This window comes from Schistocerca americana, chromosome 2, assembly GCF_021461395.2.
Source record: "Schistocerca americana isolate TAMUIC-IGC-003095 chromosome 2, iqSchAmer2.1, whole genome shotgun sequence".
In the NCBI taxonomy this organism is placed as follows: Eukaryota; Metazoa; Arthropoda; class Insecta; order Orthoptera; family Acrididae; genus Schistocerca; species Schistocerca americana.
The window spans coordinates 532,261,100-532,281,833 of record NC_060120.1 but is presented as its reverse complement, the minus strand read 5'-3'; the positions used below and the strand labels follow the sequence as shown (position 1 = coordinate 532,281,833).

The window sequence follows — 20,734 nt, the reverse complement described above, 5'->3', positions numbered from 1 at the left end:
GTCCATCGCTATGATAAGTGCCTTAATTTAAATGGCAACTATGTAGAAAAGTAGTATTTAAGTGTGGCTTTCATCTGTATTTAATAAAAAAAATTCCAATACTTTATTTATTTTTAATTCCAAAACGTAATGTACTTTGTGGATAGCCCTCGTATTTATGCATGTACCACATCTCCTACTAAACTACTGGACTTATTTCAACCAAACTTTGTACACATATCACCTACAGTCTGGAAATCATTGCTATGGGAGGAAGAACCACCTACTTACCACAGGGGTTTAGGTGGGGGTGAAAAAGCAGTGTAGCCCATGGCACAAGAATACCCCTACTTTAGTCATCCAGTAGGCAATGAATTTCACACACAATTTCAGATGTTCGTGAAATTTTTTCTTGCTGATGACCGGATCAAAGGGCATCAGTTTGTTCCTATCTGCAGGGTTGGGCAGCAATATTGTGACCATGAATCAATTCTAGAGCTGCAAAATGAGTTGGGGTAGCAATACATGACCTATTATTTGGGCTGTGTAAATTCTTAATGCATTTCAGTCTGTTAGCCACAACGATAAAAATGCACAAAAATCAGATGGGAATCGGAGATATCAGAGGAACATTTACACCAGGGTTTTACTATGGATAGTGAGTTTATCTGCATACTGAACCATAGTTTTCTGTGGTGACAGTAACCTCAATGGTGTACAGAGGCAGCATTGGAAACAGAGGCTCACCCTTCTTGAGGATGGCTGCACAAGATGTCTTATGTCAAACATTGTACATTTACGAGTGCCCTTTTATAACCATGGAAATTGTTAGGCATTCTTTGGTGTCTGGCTTCAGAGATCCTACTGCACTGGATCTTCCCAAGTTCCCAACCCAATTAATGCTGTAGGCATGTTTCTCCCACTGGAATGAAAGAAGAATTTGTCTTTGTTAAGTTTATGTCTGAGACTGAAAATATCTCTGTTCTTTGTTAAGTTTGAGATTCAAAGTCTCACTCTCACCCAGCCAAGGGCAGAAATTCCTGACACATAACCAAAGGCAGAAGTTCCTGACACATAACCAAAGGCCTCAGCCTACCAAATGTGCACATTTCTGTTCTCCTGTTGTATCCTTCACTCACATTACTAATTTAAAAAAAAGAAAATCTATAAATACCTTAAACAGTCTCAATATCACACATCCTGCTTTGTGGTGACAAATCAACATATTCGTGTCACTACAAAGTGTTATCAGTCATTGTGAAATATTCTGAAGTTGTCTTTTCAAGACTGATGGTATGGCTCACATATTTCAAGATGTAACTGTACATTGTTACAAGGTTCTTGCTAGCAGTAGTGATGAACATTAATCACAACTTTATTTGCTTGCATGCTAAATATGTTATGTTTGAAAGGAAAGAAGTTCACATTTGTGCACAGACAGTAAAAAGGCTGGCTAAACTGAACTGTCTGATGGTTCAGTAAACAAGGGGTACCAAATATGGACCTCATTTTAATTTGGCTATCATAAAAAAGGGGCAAGAAAATTAATTTTCATGTCATAATCCATGTCAAATTCCATTTTGTGGCAGCACCTACTACTCTGTTTCTGATCTCATCTGCTTACTTAGAATAATTGACAGATGTGTCTAATGAAAAGCTTCCATTTGACTGCACGCATCCAGTAAACAGTAAAAACCAAGAAGAATAAATAGACAAGAGAATTCTGCATGGCGCTGAGTAACCTCATATATGAAAATGAATAAGTTTATTGCCCAGACATTGCTTCTAATGATTTTTACCTCCTTGGCTCACTCCAAAACTACCTGTTCTAATAAAAATGCTTAAGGCCAAAGTGATCTGAAAACTATTGTTATATACCGGTGCTTGAAATGGAAGAGAGGGACAGGGTCACAAACCTAAGCCTACTAAGAAAGAGGTGTTATTTCATCATGTTGCCAGGACTAGCTTAGTATTGCAAGTCAAAGCTGATGGATGCGATACAGCTCAATTAACAACTACCTAGATAATCATGATAACAAAAGACACACAAGATGCCGTAAGTAAACCATGGACATCATCACCGGACACCTCACATAACTTCAGCATATATTTTACTTTACTGGTACACAAAACAAAGACAACTGAGACACAGACAGTACAACTCCCATGTTTTCTACTAAAATTCCACAAACATAAAAGCTTTCAATTTTTAGACAAGTTGAGATCTTCTTCTGTCACACAATATTGTAAGACTCCAATTTGTTCAAAAATTCTGAAGCTTTTTTACCACAATATTATGAAAAGAACAGATTGCCATTCCCCATTTAGAGGATATGTTACATTTGAGAAAAGGATGTGTTCTTATCTACAGCAAACTATTAAGCAATAGCTTGCCTTCAGCGATTCTTTGTTTCACTGCTGGTTGTCATCTTTCTTTTCAGCATATTTCATACAGATATAACACTATTATCTGTTATTATATGCACATTTAAGAATATTTAGTAAGTTTAATTATTTAATACAATAAAAATTATTTAACACACTGTACTGTATTTATAATTACTGTGTTTAATAAAATTTCTAAATAAGACAAAGTGACTTTTAGTATCTTTCTACACTAATATTTCTAGATGTAACTTTTATGTCAGTTGCCTGTCTGAGATATTGTTTGATCCCTCTAACGATCTACAATTTTCCACACAACTTATTATAGTCATTTCTAATGAGTTTATTATGAAAGCTAGTTTTAAATGGTGACAGGAGTCATCATGAAATATTAGGAACTCAACAATGATATCTTATCAATTGTGCCAGTTCACATTTTGTAAATTATTTTCAAAATATTTGGTAAGGATATCGCTCATTTATTTCCATTAAAGTTACTCTCTGCTGAATGACGCTGTGTTATTTAATATACCTGACAATCATGATGATGCAGGATTTTAATACAAGAACAATTTTTATTCCTTTTGTTTGATTACTCTAGTTTAAAGACATTGCCAGCCAGTATGACATTTGTTGTCTTGTACCTTCCTATCTAATTATCTCTCTGCACTGTTTTCCCTTGCAAAACTTTCATGACCATCATTTAGAGGTTACTAGGCCTTTTCTTTTTTAGAGATGTAGTACTTAGAATAAATGAAAATATAACATACCATTTGTGAAGTGTCCAATGACATAATAGTCCGCCGTTCTTGACTAGGACAGGAAACTGCTCCTGACACACTTGTTCCACCGCCAAATGGAATTATAACAACATTGTGCTTATTTGCTAGTTCCACTAACTGCACGACAGCCTCATGGCTTTCTGTAAATCAAACATTGTTTAAGAAGTATTGCTTACATGTAAGATTACTAAACAGAGCAATAAAAAGTAGGATCTCATAATTACATTATATCAGAAACAGAGCCACTGCTGCAAATAGGGCTCAACATAATTCAGACCACTACAGAAGTAATTCCACTAACTTTATGTACTAATTGGTCAATATAAAGTAGACACGTACTAAGATTTGTCAAAAAACACAGACCACATTAATAGGGTTGATCAAATAGCCACAAAATAGAAGTGGGTTTCAATACGAAAAATAGCAAAGCAGTTTTCAAACTGGCATGTTAGATGCAACGAAAAATTTTATATTCATGTTACCTCATACACGGGATGGTTGGAGTTATTCACTTTTGCATCTTATTTACGTCAACTGAAAGAATAGTAATCATTATATGGCAATCTGCTAACAATTATTAGAAACTTTTGGACAAATAATTTCCACAGTTTAGTGAGAGAGTACTGGCATCATCAAAAACATCGCCCGCTCATTTATTTAATTTCATTTTATACATGTACATTTGATTAAATTTCTGTTAAATATATATGTCTAGACTATGGTGCACACACTGTAAAGACAAATGAATTCCACATGTCAATTCTGTCACTGATGATCCCAAGACTGGGCGACCCATCTCACAAGAGATGGGGAAGGAGAGGGTGAAGAGGAATTTCACTTCTCTATGGCAGAGAGAGAGAGGAAGATCTCCTGAAACATATCTGGTAGTGACTGTACTCCAAGTTAAGTGTGGCTACCAAAGCCATCTGTTCCCGCATGTCAGGGTCGACCTGAAATCACCTTCTGACCCAAGCATGCGTTCAGTTCTGGGGGACCTGCTGAAAAGTTGGAGCTCTGAAAAACCTAGAAAAAGATTAAAATTAAAAAGATTTTCAGAATGGGGACCATAAATGTACATACAATGACCAAGACTGGTACACTTAAGTCATAGACGAGATGAAAGGAGAAAGTATCATTATATTGGCCATGCAAGAAACCTTGATATAGTGATGAAGATAAAGTGGAATGCTGGAAGTAAAATCGGAAACAAGAATGTCAAAGGAAAGACATACACCTACATGCATTGGTATGGTGTTAATAGTAAACAAAAGGTATGAGGACGGTATAACTGAAGTGAAGAGTAGGTCAGCAAAACTATGAACACTGACAATCCAAGCAGAGAACAGAAATTACACAGTAGTAAATGGACAAACACCTACCTATATGATGCACTGCAAAGCATACTGCACAGTCAAGTAAATATACTCGTAGGAAATTATAATGCACAGATTGGAAGGAAGAACCAACATACGGGAATAACAGGCGAGTTACTCAGTATGCCGGAGGACAAACAAAGATTGAAGTGTGTCAAGAACACAAAATGAGAGCGATGACAATACTCTTCAGTGCCAAACTGAGTAAGAGAAAGACATACGCAAAACTATCCACTCACCTTGGAGAATTCCAGACTGACCATGTTGCCATAAGTTGCACAAACATTTAAGAGATCAAGAACACCAAGGTCAGGAATAACACAAGAATAAAATCAGATCACTATTTTACAGAATTCAAGTGCCATTGGAATCCAAACAGGGGCAGACAGCCATAGATGAATAGATCAAGTGGAAACATGGAGATATACAAAGACAAAACACAGTCAAGCCAATTGGGATAGACAAAGGGGGGGGGGGGGGGGCAGGACAAGTGAGGAGGGAGGAGGGGTGGAGAACGACTATAGAGAGAAGGGAGAAAAATACTAGGCCCTAAACAAGGCGGTAAGAGGTGGTCCAAAGACCTAGAGTAGAACTGTACCAGAGCATGAGGACAATATCAGCAGAAATTAGCCTGAAAAGTGCAAGATTTATCAGACAGGTAATCAAGGTGAATATGGGTGGAATGACCAAAAGAATATGGGAAACAGCAGGGAAGACAAGAGGAAAGATAGGAACCAAGTAGGTTGTTGAATTCCAGAAGAATTGGGCAGAATTAGGGATCCAGGCAAGAAGAAAGGAAAATTGGAGAAGCAGGTACAAATTCAACCAGTATGCCAGAGATTGATGATAGAGAAGGATACAGGAAAAGAATAGACCGTCATCAGTACAGCAGACAAGAGAAGAGGGTACTGAAGATCTCTAAGAAAAGCAGGAGAGAAGAGAAGGAAAATGCAGCCCTACCCTTGGTCCTACAGAGGTTTTAATTGAAGAAGAAGAAGAAGAAGAAGAAGAAGAAGAAGAAGAAGAAGACATGAAGCACAGCCAAGCAGACTATGCAGATGTTAATGGGGAATCCTTTTGTCTATGGAATGGCAGGTGTCTACAAATTACCTTTGAGAGATCTGCTCAAAATCAGATAAGGAGACTATCTTAACACCCAATCTCAACTGTTTCAAGCCAACTTTCTCAACTGAATCAAAGAGGTACCACCCTTGCTAAATTTGGGGGGGGGGGGGGGGGGGGGGGCAGGAAGAGAGGCTGCACTATTCCATTTTGTCCATCAAAATTTGCACATATGAATTGTTCATACAATAAATATGTAAACAATGCACCTGCGCACTTACTCTTAATTTGCTCTCCTATTTTGCTGTATCAATCATTAAACTCTCATGACTACAAGATAAATGTAAATTCTGGACTACTTTTGTTCATCTGCTATTTTTAGTCTTCTGATGTTTTAAATAATCTTGTTAGAGTCATCTTTTGTGTGTTATCTTACAAGGGAAGCTTGTCATGGCAGCCCCCTCAGATTTAGTGTTAAGATGGCCCGGTGGATAGCTCATCAAAAACTGGACACATCAAGCATGTGCACAGGAAGAAGGTGTACTGAACTGTGAAAAAATGAAGCAAAATCAAAATAGTGAACTATTCAAGCTCAAGACGTGCAACACCGAGCGCAGTTCAATAGCCACAGTGTCGTGGTTATGTGGTCAAGGTGTTGGGACTGCAAAGAAGGATATCCACATTCAAATCCCCTTGTGACTCCCCCTTTATTTTCTTCAAAATTATGAACAGCCCAGACGGTCACTGACGTGTAATGAAGGGAAGTCCACATGTACATACCTCCTATTTGTTCTATACGGCTACCACGTTACGACACTTTCATTCCATTTTGGAAGTTTTGACACTAATTCCTTTGTTGCAACATAGTTCACACCCCTTTATTTGTTATTTTCATTTCCGTGAGAGCTCTATGTGGCATCTTGCCTGCTCTCATTGTGCATCACACTTACCTAGGACGATAATATATTCTTACCACAATTCACGTTCTTAATCACCAACACTACAATGCCTGGATGGAAAGTTCATAATTTTGTGAAAAAATATATATATGAGATACGAGGGAGATTTGAACACAGATCTCCGGCTTTGCAGTCCAACACAGTGACCACACAACTACGAATGTTGTATCCTGCCTACTCGTCAAATATGGGGTGCTTAGGAAACCTACTTTCTCAGACCACTAGACAACAATTCGAGAAAATCGTATTAATACATGAATTACAATACTTAACTTCGAGAAATACAGATGTGTCACGAGCAAAGGGCAACTGAAAATAAGAATCTTCAGTATATACAATTCGTAGTACAGGTGAAGTAATACAGTGGATGCTTCTACACAGGTCACTGGTCTTGATGCTTCTGTAGAACTTGACGAACTGGGTGCAGTCAGGCAGCACAGCACTTATGTCCTCTTAGTGTATAGGACGCTGCTGTCCCATCGTCATCCTGGAGAGGGGTCGGTCAGTGTGCAATTGACTTTATGCCAGAACAATGAGGGTAATCTCTTGCAAGTGCCTTGATGTTGCACATATTGAGCTTGGATCCTTTAATATTTCTATTGTGCTTCTTTTTTAAGAGTTCAGTACATCTTCTAACTGTTTTCATGCTTGATCTGTGTACAGTTTTTGACAGGCTGTCCACAAGGCTATTGTATCACTAAATCTGAGGGTGGTGTGGTGGGGAATTTCCCTTCCTAGTATGATACCACAGACTTTTTGCTGTGATCTTGTAGAAATTCCTATGAAAACTTATACACATTTTCTTAATATAGTACAATGTCAAAATTGTTCTGCTTCTCAATTATATTTTAAACCTGTTCATTTCTCTATGTTTTTTAATTCATATGACTTGTTCTCAGAGAGGCACAGCAGGAACAGAGCAGAGGAGTAGAAGGCACATTGTTAGTGGACATTAATGACCAAACACTTTTCATTACATATTACACAGTACGTCCAGGAGATATCTGACTGGTCCTTTCCTGTATGTTGTGAAATTTTCTTGCAAGCCAAACATTGGACGATTGGGCCATTCACCCTCTAACAATGATGTTGTCATACGGCCCACACCAGCTGGACACAGGCCACCGCAATTAAGAGCATCTGATGGTGGTTTTAATAACTTACGCATTCCACTTCTCACTGAACTCGGCAAGAAGTTATGACTGATTTTCCCAGAGGTCACAAGCCCCTGCCCAAGGGCTACCAACAGGAGTCATGTGACAAGCCCTTGATGACAGCCTAATACCCATATGGTGAATTGCATCCAGCATTTTGAGGTTGAAAGGCCTTGTTCTTCTATAGCCTGGCAACCATGTTCAAGCATGGGTTGCACAAAGGCCTTCTGAAGTTGGAGCAGATGTGCTCTTTCAGCTCCCCAAAGCCTATGACTTATGCATTTTGGGATGTTTGAAGCCTTGAGACATCTCTGTTTTAGTTCTTTAAGATGTGACAGCCACATTAACTTCTCATCAAAAGTGAAGCCAAAGTATTTCACTTTTAAGGAAAAAGTGAGAACAGTATCCCCCAGTTTTAACATAGATATATTAAAGAGAGGCCAGCAGCAATTAAAAACAACTTAAACAATTTTCTCCAAAAACAATTTAAAGCCTGTAGTGTTAGACCAATCCTCCTACCACCTGATCATTAAACACAACTGCCAAGTAGCCTTTGAAAGAGTTGACGATGCACAGAAGATGGAGTAGTAATTCACAAGCAAGGAACACAGTATAGGATGCTGTATTGCAGACAAAGTGCTGTTGGTCACAATGACAAATGCTGTAACACCTAGAACACTCCCTTGAGGGACATCACTCTCCTGCTTAAAACAGTCACATAGGATATTTCCAACCTTGTACCTAAAATACCTATCTGAGAGGCAGGACAGTATGAAAGTGTGTAGACATACATGGAACTCCCACTGATAGAGCTACAGTAATGTTACAAGACACCTTTGCTCTTCTACAGTTGCTACTGGTGGTCCTGAGTTCTGCCTTGAGATCCCCCTGATGCCTTCCCATACTTTAATTGCAGATGTGAAACTATTGATGATGTTCAGGAACTCTTGCCAAACTGAATGAGGTGGCACAGGGGTAGAACACTGGACTTGCATTTGGGAAGACAACGGTTCAAACCTATGTCCTGACATCCTAATTTAGATTTTACATGATTTCCCTAAATTACTTCAGGCAAATGCTGGGATGGTTCCTTTGAAATAGTACAGCCAATTTCCTTAACCATTTTTCCTCAATCCGATGGTACCAATGACTTCACTGTTTGGTCTCCTCCCCCAAACCAACCAACCAACCAACTCTTGCCAAGACCTCTGTTTACTCTCCCAAACTATTCTCCTCACGGCTGTAATGTGATCCACCCAGGCCTGGACACTGCCACACTCTTTAAAAACGGTGAACTGCCAGCAAAGCATCCAGTTAGTCTTTCCAAATAGCCATCTCAGCTTCCCACTAAGAGTGTCTGCAAGGGTACGCAAGCAGGAGGAGAGGACTACGGCCATAAACTAAATCATAGCAGTCCTAAAATGCGTAGCTTGACCCATGTTCATCATCAACATGATGTCTTTAGTTCATGTCAGATCCAAGTGCTGTTAGAACCCCACACACATTGTGTGCTTAAAGTTCCTTATAAGCAGAAGGGGATGGGGTAGTAGAAGGTGTGCAAGTGTCTCATTGACAACGGGTAGTAAGTACACAAAGCACACCACCACAGTAACATGGGCCACAAACCAAACAATGATCACTTGTAGTGTTGTTGTTAAGGGCATATGAGAGGAGTGTAATGTGTCCTTGATGAACATTAATACCCCACCTTTTGTCCTGTCATCTGTAAGGTCATCTTTTCTGTATAGTAAGTGCAGGCACATCAGTCTGTTTAAAATGACTCTTGGAGACAGAGGCAAACAGGTCTGTCCTATATGAGGGGTCCCAGTTCCTCCAGGTGAGTCCTGTATCCAGTTATATTCAACAGGAGTAGGAAGCCATTTCAGTGGTGTGGTTTTGATTTAACCCTATCCTTGCTTTGAGGTTGTGAGGTACTTGTAGAGCAAGGGGAAGTAGAGGGGCTGCTTGGTCCTGTGACAAAAATCCATGGTGTCCTCCTCATCAGTCAGATGTGACAGAACAATCCTGTGGTGTCCGGGATAGCTTTTGACCCAAACTTCATGACACTTTCCCTTTGAGAATGATGGGGAAAAGGGGCACTGAGAGGCAGTCTGCTCTTGGGGTGCCTTCTCGATGCTCACTGGGAAAATGTTGCTCATCTCTTCTCTCATAGCTTCCTGGATTGCTATGTCTTTACTCACTTTGATTTGTCATGTATAGGTGCGAGTACAGGTGCTGGTAGTGGATAATGGTGCAGAGGATGTCATCTGCATCAAAGTGTCTACCTTGGGAACAGGTTTCTGCACCGTGGAAGCATGCGAAGTGGCAGGGAAGTATACGAAGTGGCAGCACAGGAGGGGTTGGTGCCTTATATTCTTTTTTGGCTTCTACAAAGAGGATCTGCTTTGTCAGTTTTATTTCCTGAATTCTGCGTTTCTCAGCAGAAACAGGGTAGCCTTGGCTCCAGGCTGGGTGGCTCCCCAGAGCAGTTAATGCACATTCCTGGAGATGGGCAGTCAGTCCCGTGATATTACGTATTGGTGTCACCCCCCACACATTGCAACAGAATTGTAAGTTTCTGTCTGACCTCGATAGCACCATTGTTGTTGCTGTTGTAATAGCTGGACTTCTTTTTTTTTTTTTTTTTTGCTGCTCTCTTTGTATCAAGTCTTCATACATTTGGAGAAATACTAGTTAAGTAAATCTTCTGTTTGTTGTGTTACCTTCTTCGCTAATCATTGTTACTCCTGTCCAGCTTTCCTACGATGACAGTTGCTGCACCACTCTGTAGCCCATCAACACTTACCATTGAGTACATAGTCATACACAACAAGTCCAAGGTTCATGGGCAGTCTTTCCACACTTTCCATAGGTCGCTTCACCTCTGCAACTTAGCATTCTATGGCCAAATCACTGGCATTTATAGCACCGCATAATGTTAGATACGTAAGGCCTAACCCTACGTCAGACAAACCCTGCCACAGTGTGTTCAGGTGCAACTCAAATTGCTTGATACAGGCAAGTCTTCAGGTCCAGATTGTATACCGATTAGGTTCCTTTCAGATTACGCTGATACAATAGCTCCCTACTTAGCAATCATATACAACCGCTCGCTCACCAACAGATCTGTACCTACAGATTGGAAAATTGTGCAGGTCGCACCAGTGTTTAAGAAGGGTAGTAGGAGTAATCCAACGAACTACAGACCTATATCATTGACGTCGGTTTGCAGTAGGGTTTTGGAGCATATATTGTATTGAAACATTATGAATCACCTCGAAGGGAACGATCTATTGATACGTAATCAGCATGGTTTCAGAAAACATCATTCTTGTGCAACGCAGCTAGCTCTTTATTCGCAAGAAGTAATGGCCGCTATCGACAGGGGATCTCAGGTTGATTCCGTATTTCTGGATTTCCGGAAAGCTTTTGACACATTTCCTCACAAGTGACTTCTAATCAAGCTGCGGGCCTATGGGGTATCGTCTCAGTTGTGCGACTGGATTCGTGATTTCCTGTCAGGAAGGTTGCAGTTCGTAGTAATAGACGGCAAATCATCGAGTAAAACTGAAGTGATATCAGGTGTTCCCCAGGGAAGCGTCCTGGGACCTCTGCTGTTCCTGATCTATATAAATGACCTGGGTGACAATCTGAGCAGTTCTCCTAGGTTGTTCGCAGATGATGCTGCAATTTACCGTCTAATAAGGTCATCCGAAGACCAGTATCAGTTGCAAAGTGATTTAGAAAAGATTGCTGTGTGGTGTGGCAGGTGGCAGTTGACGCTAAATAACGAAAAGTGTGAGGTGATCCACATGAGTTCCAAAAGAAATCTGTTGGAATTCGATTACTCGATAAATAGTACAATTCTCAAGACTGTCAATTCGACTAAGTACCTGGGTGTTAAAATTACGAAAAACTTCAGTTGGAAAGACCACATAGATAATATTGTGGGGAAGGCGAGCCAAAGGTTGCATTTCATTGGCACGACACTTAGAAGATGCAACAAGTCCACTAAAGAGACAGCTTACACTACACTCGTTCGTCCTCTGTTCGAATATTGCTGCGCGGTGTGGGATCCTTACCAGGTGGGATTGACGGAGGACATCGAAAGGGTGCAAAAAAGGGCAGCTCATTTTGTATTATCATGTAATAGGGGAGAGTGAGGCAGATATGATACGCGAGTTGGGATGGAAGTGATTAAAGCAAAGACGTTTTTCGTCGCGGCGAGATCTATTTACGAAATTTCAGTCACCAACTTTCTCTTCCGAATGCAAAAATATTTTGTTGAGCCCAACCTACATAGGTAGGAATGATCATCAAAATAAAATAAGAGAAATCAGAGCGCGAACAGAAAGGTTTAGGTGTTAGTTTTTCCCGCGCGCTGTTCGGGAGTGGAGTGGTAGAGAGATAGTACGATTGTGGTTCGATGAACCCTCTGCCAAGAACTTAAATGTGAATTGCAGAGTAGTCATGTAGATGTAGAAGTGCTGGAGAACTGAACGTCACAATGAAAGTGGTAGTCTTCTCAATTTCTCTGTTATTCCTTTTTGTCCTTTCTTCCACATCCACTATCCCCTCCTGTTGCCCATTCTTAATTATGTTCTGTGATTTCTATGTCTATAATATCATGGCATGTGACCACAATCTTACTTGAAATGAGTGAGTTATGCAACTCAACAATTATGTCATAGTCACCAAATTTGTCCAACTTTCTAAAAAGTTCCACCTGCTTTGCTCTGTTAGTCTCAACAATAAGGAACCATTTTATAACCTCTTAATAGACTAAGGTACCAGCAAGCCTTTCTGAGCTTTTATGAATATAGACGGGGGGCACTTTTTCAAATGCCCCGCCTTCCTCTTGATCACTACAGACACATTCTGATTTGCAGCTCCTTGAGTCGTGTTACTAAATAAAATTTGAGGTCACCCACTAATAATTGTTCTACCTCAACAGTCATGCATGTCAGTCCCCAGCTCAGCTACTATGGGATTGCCAAGCCTGTACCAAGCAAACAAGTGCAGAGCCCCTGAAGGAGGAAGGGGCAGTAGGGGAGAGATTGGGAGGGGGGGGGAGGGGGAGGGAGGGAGGGAGGGAGAGAGAGAGAGAGAGAGAGAGAGAGAGAGAGAGAGAGAGAGAGAGAGAGAGAGAAAGTGGTATGCTACCCTAAATGGAACTGTCCTGAAGGATATGGAGTAAGTAACAAATTTTAATCATATTTTCATTTACAAATTTTAAACATGCAAACAAATGAATATGAAAGTGCATTAGATAATACTTAAGCTGTTTCAGCCAAGCATGGTCAAAATAAAATATTTACAATGCTTACTTAAATGGTTAGATTAATGTATTGAAAGTGTGCAGTGTCGAATTCAGATGTTACATAGCACTTATGTAATGCGATATCATTAGAAAAACCATGTACATCAATTGGTTCTGCTTAGAAATTCAATAATGAAGTAGGAGCAGTTTGCCATCAATAAACAGTTTAGGACCACTACAAATTGCAATTTGTTCACAGCCAAATGTTTACAGGTGTTTGTAAATTATTGAAAATATTTGTTTCTGAATAATGGACACCTTTCTGAATGACAGTAAGTAACAAAAGACTGTGCTTAGAGCTAGTATTGAATTGGTGAGCTGAGCAACCTGATGATTTGAAGAAAATAAACACCGTTAAGAAATAAACATACTGAGAGACTGTGGTTAATAAATCCAATTCCTAGGACACGCATCTGCAAGACATTCTTGAATTCATGTCACGAACCACTTTTACTCACTTTTGGACTCCAAAAACTTTAACTTGACAAAATATGATACTAAATTACCTGGTCTGATGCAGCTATCCACACTACTCTATCCTATGGAAGCATCCTCATGCCCAAATAACTCCACTTGAAGCTGCTTACTGTATTCATCCCTTGATCTTGCTCTATAATTTGTACCCTCTTCACCCACACTTCACCAAATTGTCATTCCTTCACTCCTCAGGGTAAGTTCTCCTTTTTAATCAAACTGTATGTGTTTTGTTTGTTTTGTTTCAGTACATTGACATTAGTTACTCAATCTATCCACCTAACCTTTAGCGTTCTCTTGTAGCACCACATCTGAAAAGCTTCTATTCTCTTCATATCTGAACTGCTCATCATCCATGCCTCGCTTCTGTACAAGGCCACATTCCAGACCTTCACAAAAGATTTACTAAGATTTAAATTTGCTTTAGATGTTCTTTTTCATAATTACCTTTCTTGCTAATGCCAGTTTACATTTTATATCCTCCCTACCTCAGCCATCATTAGTTATTTTGCTGCCCAAATAGCTAAACTCATCTACTACTTTTAGAGTCTCGTTTCCAAATCTCATTTCGTCAGCATCACTACATTTAACCTGTCTAGATTCCGTTATCCTTGTTTTACTCTTGATGATGTTCATCTTATAGTTACTTTCCAAGACACTATCAACTGTGTTTAACTGTACTTCCAAGGCCTTTATCATCTCTGACACGGTTACCATGTCATCAGAAACCTCAAAGTAATTATTTATACTCCCTGAACTTTTATTCTGTTTGCAAATTCTCCTTGATTCCTTTCACAGCTTGCTCAATTTACATATCATGTGGACAGGCTGTAACCTCCTCTCGCTCCCTTCTCAACTACAGCTGTCCTTTCATCTCATTTGACTCGTGTAACTGTAGTCTGGTTTTTGTAGAAGTTGCAGGTAATGTTTTCTTCCTAGTATTTTATTCTTTCTATCTTCAGAATCTCAAAGAGTATAGCCGCAGCAAAACTGTCAAAAACTACAAACACTATAAAAGTATGTCTGCCTTTCTTCTAACAAATGTTGTAAGGTCAGTATTGCCTAGCATGTTCCCACATTTTTCCAGACCCCGAACAGATCTTCCTTGTGGTCAGCTATCAGTTTTCTGTACATAATTCATGCCAGTATTTTGCAAACATGTCCTATTTAACTGATAGTTTGCTAATATTCAGTCCTGCCAACACCAGCCTTGTTTGGAACTGCAATTATTGCAGTTTTCTTTATATCTGATGGTATTTTGTCTGTCTCATACACTGAGGTGACAAAAGTCACGTGATACCTCCTAATATCATTTTGGACCTTCTTTTGTCCAGTGCAGAGCAGCAACTTGACGTGGCATGGACTCAACAAGTCATTGAGAGTCCCATTCAGAAATTCTGAGCAATGCTGCCTCTATAGCCATATATAATTTCAAACAATTTTATGTTCCATGAACATTCCACAGAATTCATGTTGTACTATCTGAGTGGCCAAATCATTCACTAGAATTGTCAAAATGTTCTTCAAACCAAATGTGAACAATTGTGGCCTGGCGACACGGCGCATTGTCATCCATAAAAATTCCATTATTATTTGGCTATATGAAGGACCTGAATGTCTGCAAATGGTTTTAAAGCATCTAAACATAGCAGAGGATCAAGTCCATTCCAAGTGAACACAGCCCACACCATTGTGGAGGCCTTACCAGCTTCCACAGTGCCTTGTTGACAACTTGGGCCCATGGCTTCATGGGGTCTGCATCACACTCGAATTTTACATTAGCTCTTACTAACTGAAATCAGGACTCCTCTGACCATACTACAGTTTTCCAATCAATATGGTCACAAGCCCAGGACAGGTGCTGCAGGCAATGATCTCCTGTTAACAAAGGAACTCTCATCAGTCGACTGCTGCCAAAGCCCATTAATGCCAAATTTCATCACTCTATCCTAACGGCTACATTCATTGTATGTCCCACATTATTTCTGTGGCTATTTCACACAGTGCTGCTTGTCTGTTAGCACTGACATCTCTATGCAAACGCCACTGCTCTCTGTCATTTAAGTGAACACTGTTGGTCACAGCGTTGTCCGTGGTGAAGGGTAATGCCTGAAATTTGGTATTCTCAACACACTCTTGACACTGTGGATCTCAGAACATTGAATTCCCTAATGATTTCCAAAATGGAATGTCCCATGCATCCAGCTCCGACTGCTATCCCACATTTTAAGTCTGTCAATTCCTGTCGTGCAAAGCCACAATCACATTGGAAACCTTTTTATGTGAATCACCCGAGTAAAAATCACAGCTCCACCATTGCACTTCCCTCTTATACCTTGTGTATGTGATACTACCACTATCTGCATATGTGAATGTAGCTATCCCATTACTTTGCATACCAAACGGTACCACCATCTGCCTATGTGAATGTAGCTATCTCATCACTTTTGCATACCATTTGGTATGCAAAAGTAATGGGGTAGCTACATTCAAATGTGCAGATGGTGGTAGTATGGTGGTAGTATCATGTACACAAGATATAAAAGGGAAGTGCAATGTGGAGCTGTGATTTTTACTCAGGTGATTCACGTGAAAAGGTTTCTGATGTGATTGTGGCTGCATGACGGGAATTGACAGACTTAAAATGTGGGATAGCAGTTGGAGTTGGATGCATGGGACATTCCATTTTGGAAATCATTAGGGAATTCAATGTTCTGTGATCCAGTTTTGTCAAGGCTTGCTCTCCCAAGATCTCAAAAAATCTGAGGGAATTTCGCCTACACCAGGGCCTGGTTTACACTTGTGTCTATCAATGCTCTGTCACATTCTTCTTACAGTATCATATTTCCCAACTTATCTTCATCTATTTCCTGTTCTCTTTCTATAATTTTTCTTTCAAGTTCATTTCAATTACACAGTACTCCTATTTCTTTCATCATCTTATTTTCCCTTCTTTGCTTAGTACTGACTTGTCATCTGAGCTCTTGATATTCACACAGGTGGTTCTCTTTTCCCCAAATAAAAATAGGAAATTAAAGAATTTTCCAATCTTTGCTCAACTTAAGCAAGCTTCTGTGTCTTTAAATTCTCATCCACCCTTTCTTGCTTTGCGATTTTGAATTTTCTGACAATCCCATTTTTTATACTTCTTCATTCCTTTTGTTTGATTCATCTATTGCATATATATAGTTTCTCCTTTTGTCAACTAGTTGCAGTAACACAGTCAAATGCCTTTGACAGATCACAGAATATGCTGATAGTCTCCTATTTATAGTTAAATAAATTTAGCAGATTCTCATTTAGTACATGGCCTTCTCAACATCTCAGTCCTTTAGAAATCCAAACTGAGACCCTGAAAATCATTTATTTGTAAGAACATTGTTAAGAACACTGACTCATTGACATTCCTAAATGCATCAAAAATACCGACATTTAGTTGCCAAATGCAGCTGAACACACATCCCAACATTAGGAAAAACAGAGACGTAAGACACTGAACTAAACCATATATGACATGTTTGAAAGCTGAACAGAATGAACAGTTTAGCAAGGTGACTAAGAACAAACCACACTGGAGAACAGTGCCATCAATACTGTTTGTACCACACATAGCAACATGACTGTTCAGTTCATCAGTTTTATTATTGTGCCACACAGTGTGTCGATCAGATGATTCAATGTATCTATAAGAACTATATTACAACCATGTAGAACTAAATTATTTTGATGATGTGATTATGATTATACAAACAACATCCTAGTGTGGTCAACAGAACAGGCATTGATACCTGAATGCCATTCAAATTCGTGATTTTCAGCAGAAGTTTTCAATGGGTGAAGATTTATCTTATAGTCATACATGACCATGTGACCCCCAACAACAGATACATTGTGTTCACAGCAATACACGACCATGTGACCCCAACAAGACATACATTATGTACACAACAAGGACTCACCCACTGGAGATAGCAACTCACCATAGTTGCAGTAATAAAGATAAAGTATAGGGAAGCCTGCTGCAAGGGCACTACAGAGGCACTGTATAAAATAAGCAATAACTTCACTGCAAGAATACTGCACTAAGAAATTTAACAGAAGTGTTCTATTTTCAGTGCTGAATACACACAATCCAAGTACAAGCTGAAAGAAAGCTGGAAATTAGTAGTGCTTATTGAATATACTAATAACTGCACATAGTACTTATTCAAAAATCTAGAAACTTTGAAACTGATGTCATAGTTCCTGATAAGTATAGAGCATTTGAAAATGAATATATGGGTTTTAAGGCTTTCTAGCATTTGTTACACTCAACTTATAATTTTTACAATTATAAATAATACATCAAATCAAAAAGCAACGCAAACAGTTTTTCTTAAAAGTGCTCAACATGAGTACCATTTGTCACACATCGAGTCAATAGGAAAGTTGTTGCCAAACCTTGAACTGTGTGCCTGAAGCAATTGTTCCAATGATGCTGTTTTTAAAATCCAGTGCACCAGCTAGTAATGAAGGCAAATCCCATGATCCTTTATGAAATGTCAAAGGTAAAAATCTTATGGGGTCAGATCATCTGTGAACTTGGAGATCATGCAAAACAAGCTCTGACATTCAGCCCCTTGTGACCAATCCAGTGGTCGGATACGTCATCGGCTAACCGATCACATACTGAATTATGCCAGTGAGAAGGCACACTATCTTGCTGCTAAATGAAGTTCTGCAGTCCAGCTTCTTCCAATTGAAGAAAGAGCCACAGTTCTAGTACCTCACGATAAGAAACACCAGTTACATTTGACTCACCAAAAAAACAAAAGGCCATTAAACTTTCCACCACGATATGTCACAAAAAGCATTCAATTTAGGGGAGTCTTATTGCAACTGCACCATCTTGTGGGGATTGGCTGATCCTAGATGCACACATTGTGTGTGTTCACATTTCCACTACAGTAAAATGTCAATTCATCACTGAAGAAGATACGATCCAGAAAATCTTCATTGTTATGCAGCAACAGTTTTTTTGCAAAGTTGTCACATAAACTGCAGACTGTAGGGTTTAGAGCTTGTACCAACTGCAGATGGTAAATACGTAGCTATAAGCATGTTCTTGAAGGTCTCCAAACAGATCTCACTGGAACTGCTAATCCATGATAAGCATTCTGAACTGATTTCTTGGGGCTATGCTCACAGGAGAGCTTCTGTTAAGTTTGGTAGGTAGGAGACGAGATACTGGCAGAAGTAAAGCTGTGAGTACCGGGTGTGAGTCGTGCTTCGGTAGCTCAGATGGTAGAGCACTTGCCCGCGAAAGGCAAAGGTCCCGAGTTCAAGTCTCGGTCGGGCACACAGTTTTAATCTGCCAGGAAGTTTCATATCAGCGCACACTCCGCTGCAGAGTGAAAATCTCATTCTGGAATAATTATAGTGTTAGATAATAGCGACACTAACCTGGCCAAACAACAATGTCAGGTATACGGTCAAATTTTCCAGCTCTCAGAACATAAATATCATGAAGAGTGTGCCCATGAGCTCTTATCAAACGATCCACGTCTTCTGTAGAGTGACTGATACCTAATTCTTGAATTTCTGAAAGAAATGCTGAAACAATGCAAGGATTTAATTGCATTAAAAAGTCTACTGTTCATGTCAAAATACATTACTGTAAGAAAATTAAAAACTTAGAAATTAATAAATGAATTTAAAACTGGCTAAAGAAGAGCATGTTAATAAAAATGAATAAATGGAAGAATCAGCTAGACCAACAGCATTTTATATCTTTATTCTATGAAATGTGCATCATAATTTCAACATAGACATAACTGTTCTTTTGGTGCTTTTGGCCTAGTTAAATGTGCTGAATTCTGTAATCACTGAAATCTATTTTATCCACATACAGCCCTTTGATAATTTCTTACTACAAATAAATAACACACAGTAGTCATGGTACAGAAAACCTGCCACTGTGTACACTACATAATGGCACAACAAACCAATCATAATTGCTACCATTTCACCACTGCTTTCATCTGCAAACCTAAATTTTATCACACTAAAAATTATTACTTTGATAAAACTGTATCTAAAAGAAGGAGACATTTCCATAATTTTTGAAAAACTTATTGGTGAAAGTGCATTTAAATATTACATAAGGGCAGGTTATCAAGAGTTTTTAATACAAAATCAACTGAAATAAACATAAGACGAAATAATGCAATAAATAGCTTTTATTTTATGTTCCTTTGGTTTATAGCTTCACACATATACAGCAAATTTAATCCACACTTGATAAAGTGAACAGTGATGATATTACATTGATATCACTGACTAGTTAGTTAATTTGAGACTAACAATACTGATCTAAATTCTTGTTGTGTGTGTTTCAGTTTTTCCTTATTTCTGGACAAATGCATTTTTACCCTCACTGTCCTTTGCGCACTAAAATTAAATGTAATTTAGGGTTTTCTATCAGAAGTTGTTTATGAGTAATTGGAATTTCATTTGTTCCTTTGTATTTCTGGTACAGTTCAACCAACTCTACCACACCAAAGGAGCTCCAAAAATAAAATATGTCACGCATCTTCTCGTGTCAGCTTTGCAGCAATGTTACTTTATGCAACAAGAATTATTCTGCAAAATGAAGCAGAAGGAATGAGACAAAACATATTCTTATTCGTTCATTCATTCTCCAATCTCAATACTGCTGACTCTACAATGAAGATTGTGTATACTGCCAGATACCCAGCACCTGCTCCGAGAATTGAAAAGACATCATTTCATGACGAAACTGGGAGTAACCATGCATTATCACCACATGTGCTGAAAACCTGAATATCTTCACAACCTAATGTTTACATAGTACTTTTGCACTGTAGGGTGGTAGTACTAATTTGTGTTTTCTGTTGTGCATTTTGGTAATCATATGTTAAGGTTTCTCACTGTTGTAAAGGTACTTTTTCTGAAACAAAAGGTAATGAATGTATAAAACTGAATACATCACATAACAACCACATTAACACTCTATAACAAGGCACTGGAGACCACAAGCTCTTTACACAAAATATTCAGAAAATATCCCTGAATAAACACCAACATTTTGCCACTGGAGTTTGACAATCACATTATATATCAGATACACATCTCCTAAAATGATGCTAACCCCACCTCCTCTTAAAGCACTCTATTGATCTCAACCAAATCTGGTAAACCTGCTGAGATTGTCTCAAAAGATATACTGTGGAGGAACAAATCACAC

At 39.1% G+C, this 20,734-nt stretch overlaps 1 protein-coding gene across 1 annotated transcript in view; it reads right to left on the bottom strand.

The window, feature by feature from the left end:
* LOC124594903 (alkyldihydroxyacetonephosphate synthase) overlaps window positions 1-20,734 on the bottom strand; it is a 246,184-nt gene that overhangs the window by 62,219 nt on the left and 163,231 nt on the right. Inside the window, exons 4-5 of the mRNA XM_047133378.1 lie at window positions 18,931-19,080; window positions 3,135-3,286 (exon numbers count right to left, since the gene is read on the bottom strand). Of these exons, the coding sequence (XP_046989334.1) occupies window positions 3,135-3,286; window positions 18,931-19,080 (302 nt within the window). The remainder of the gene's footprint in view (window positions 1-3,134; window positions 3,287-18,930; window positions 19,081-20,734) is intronic.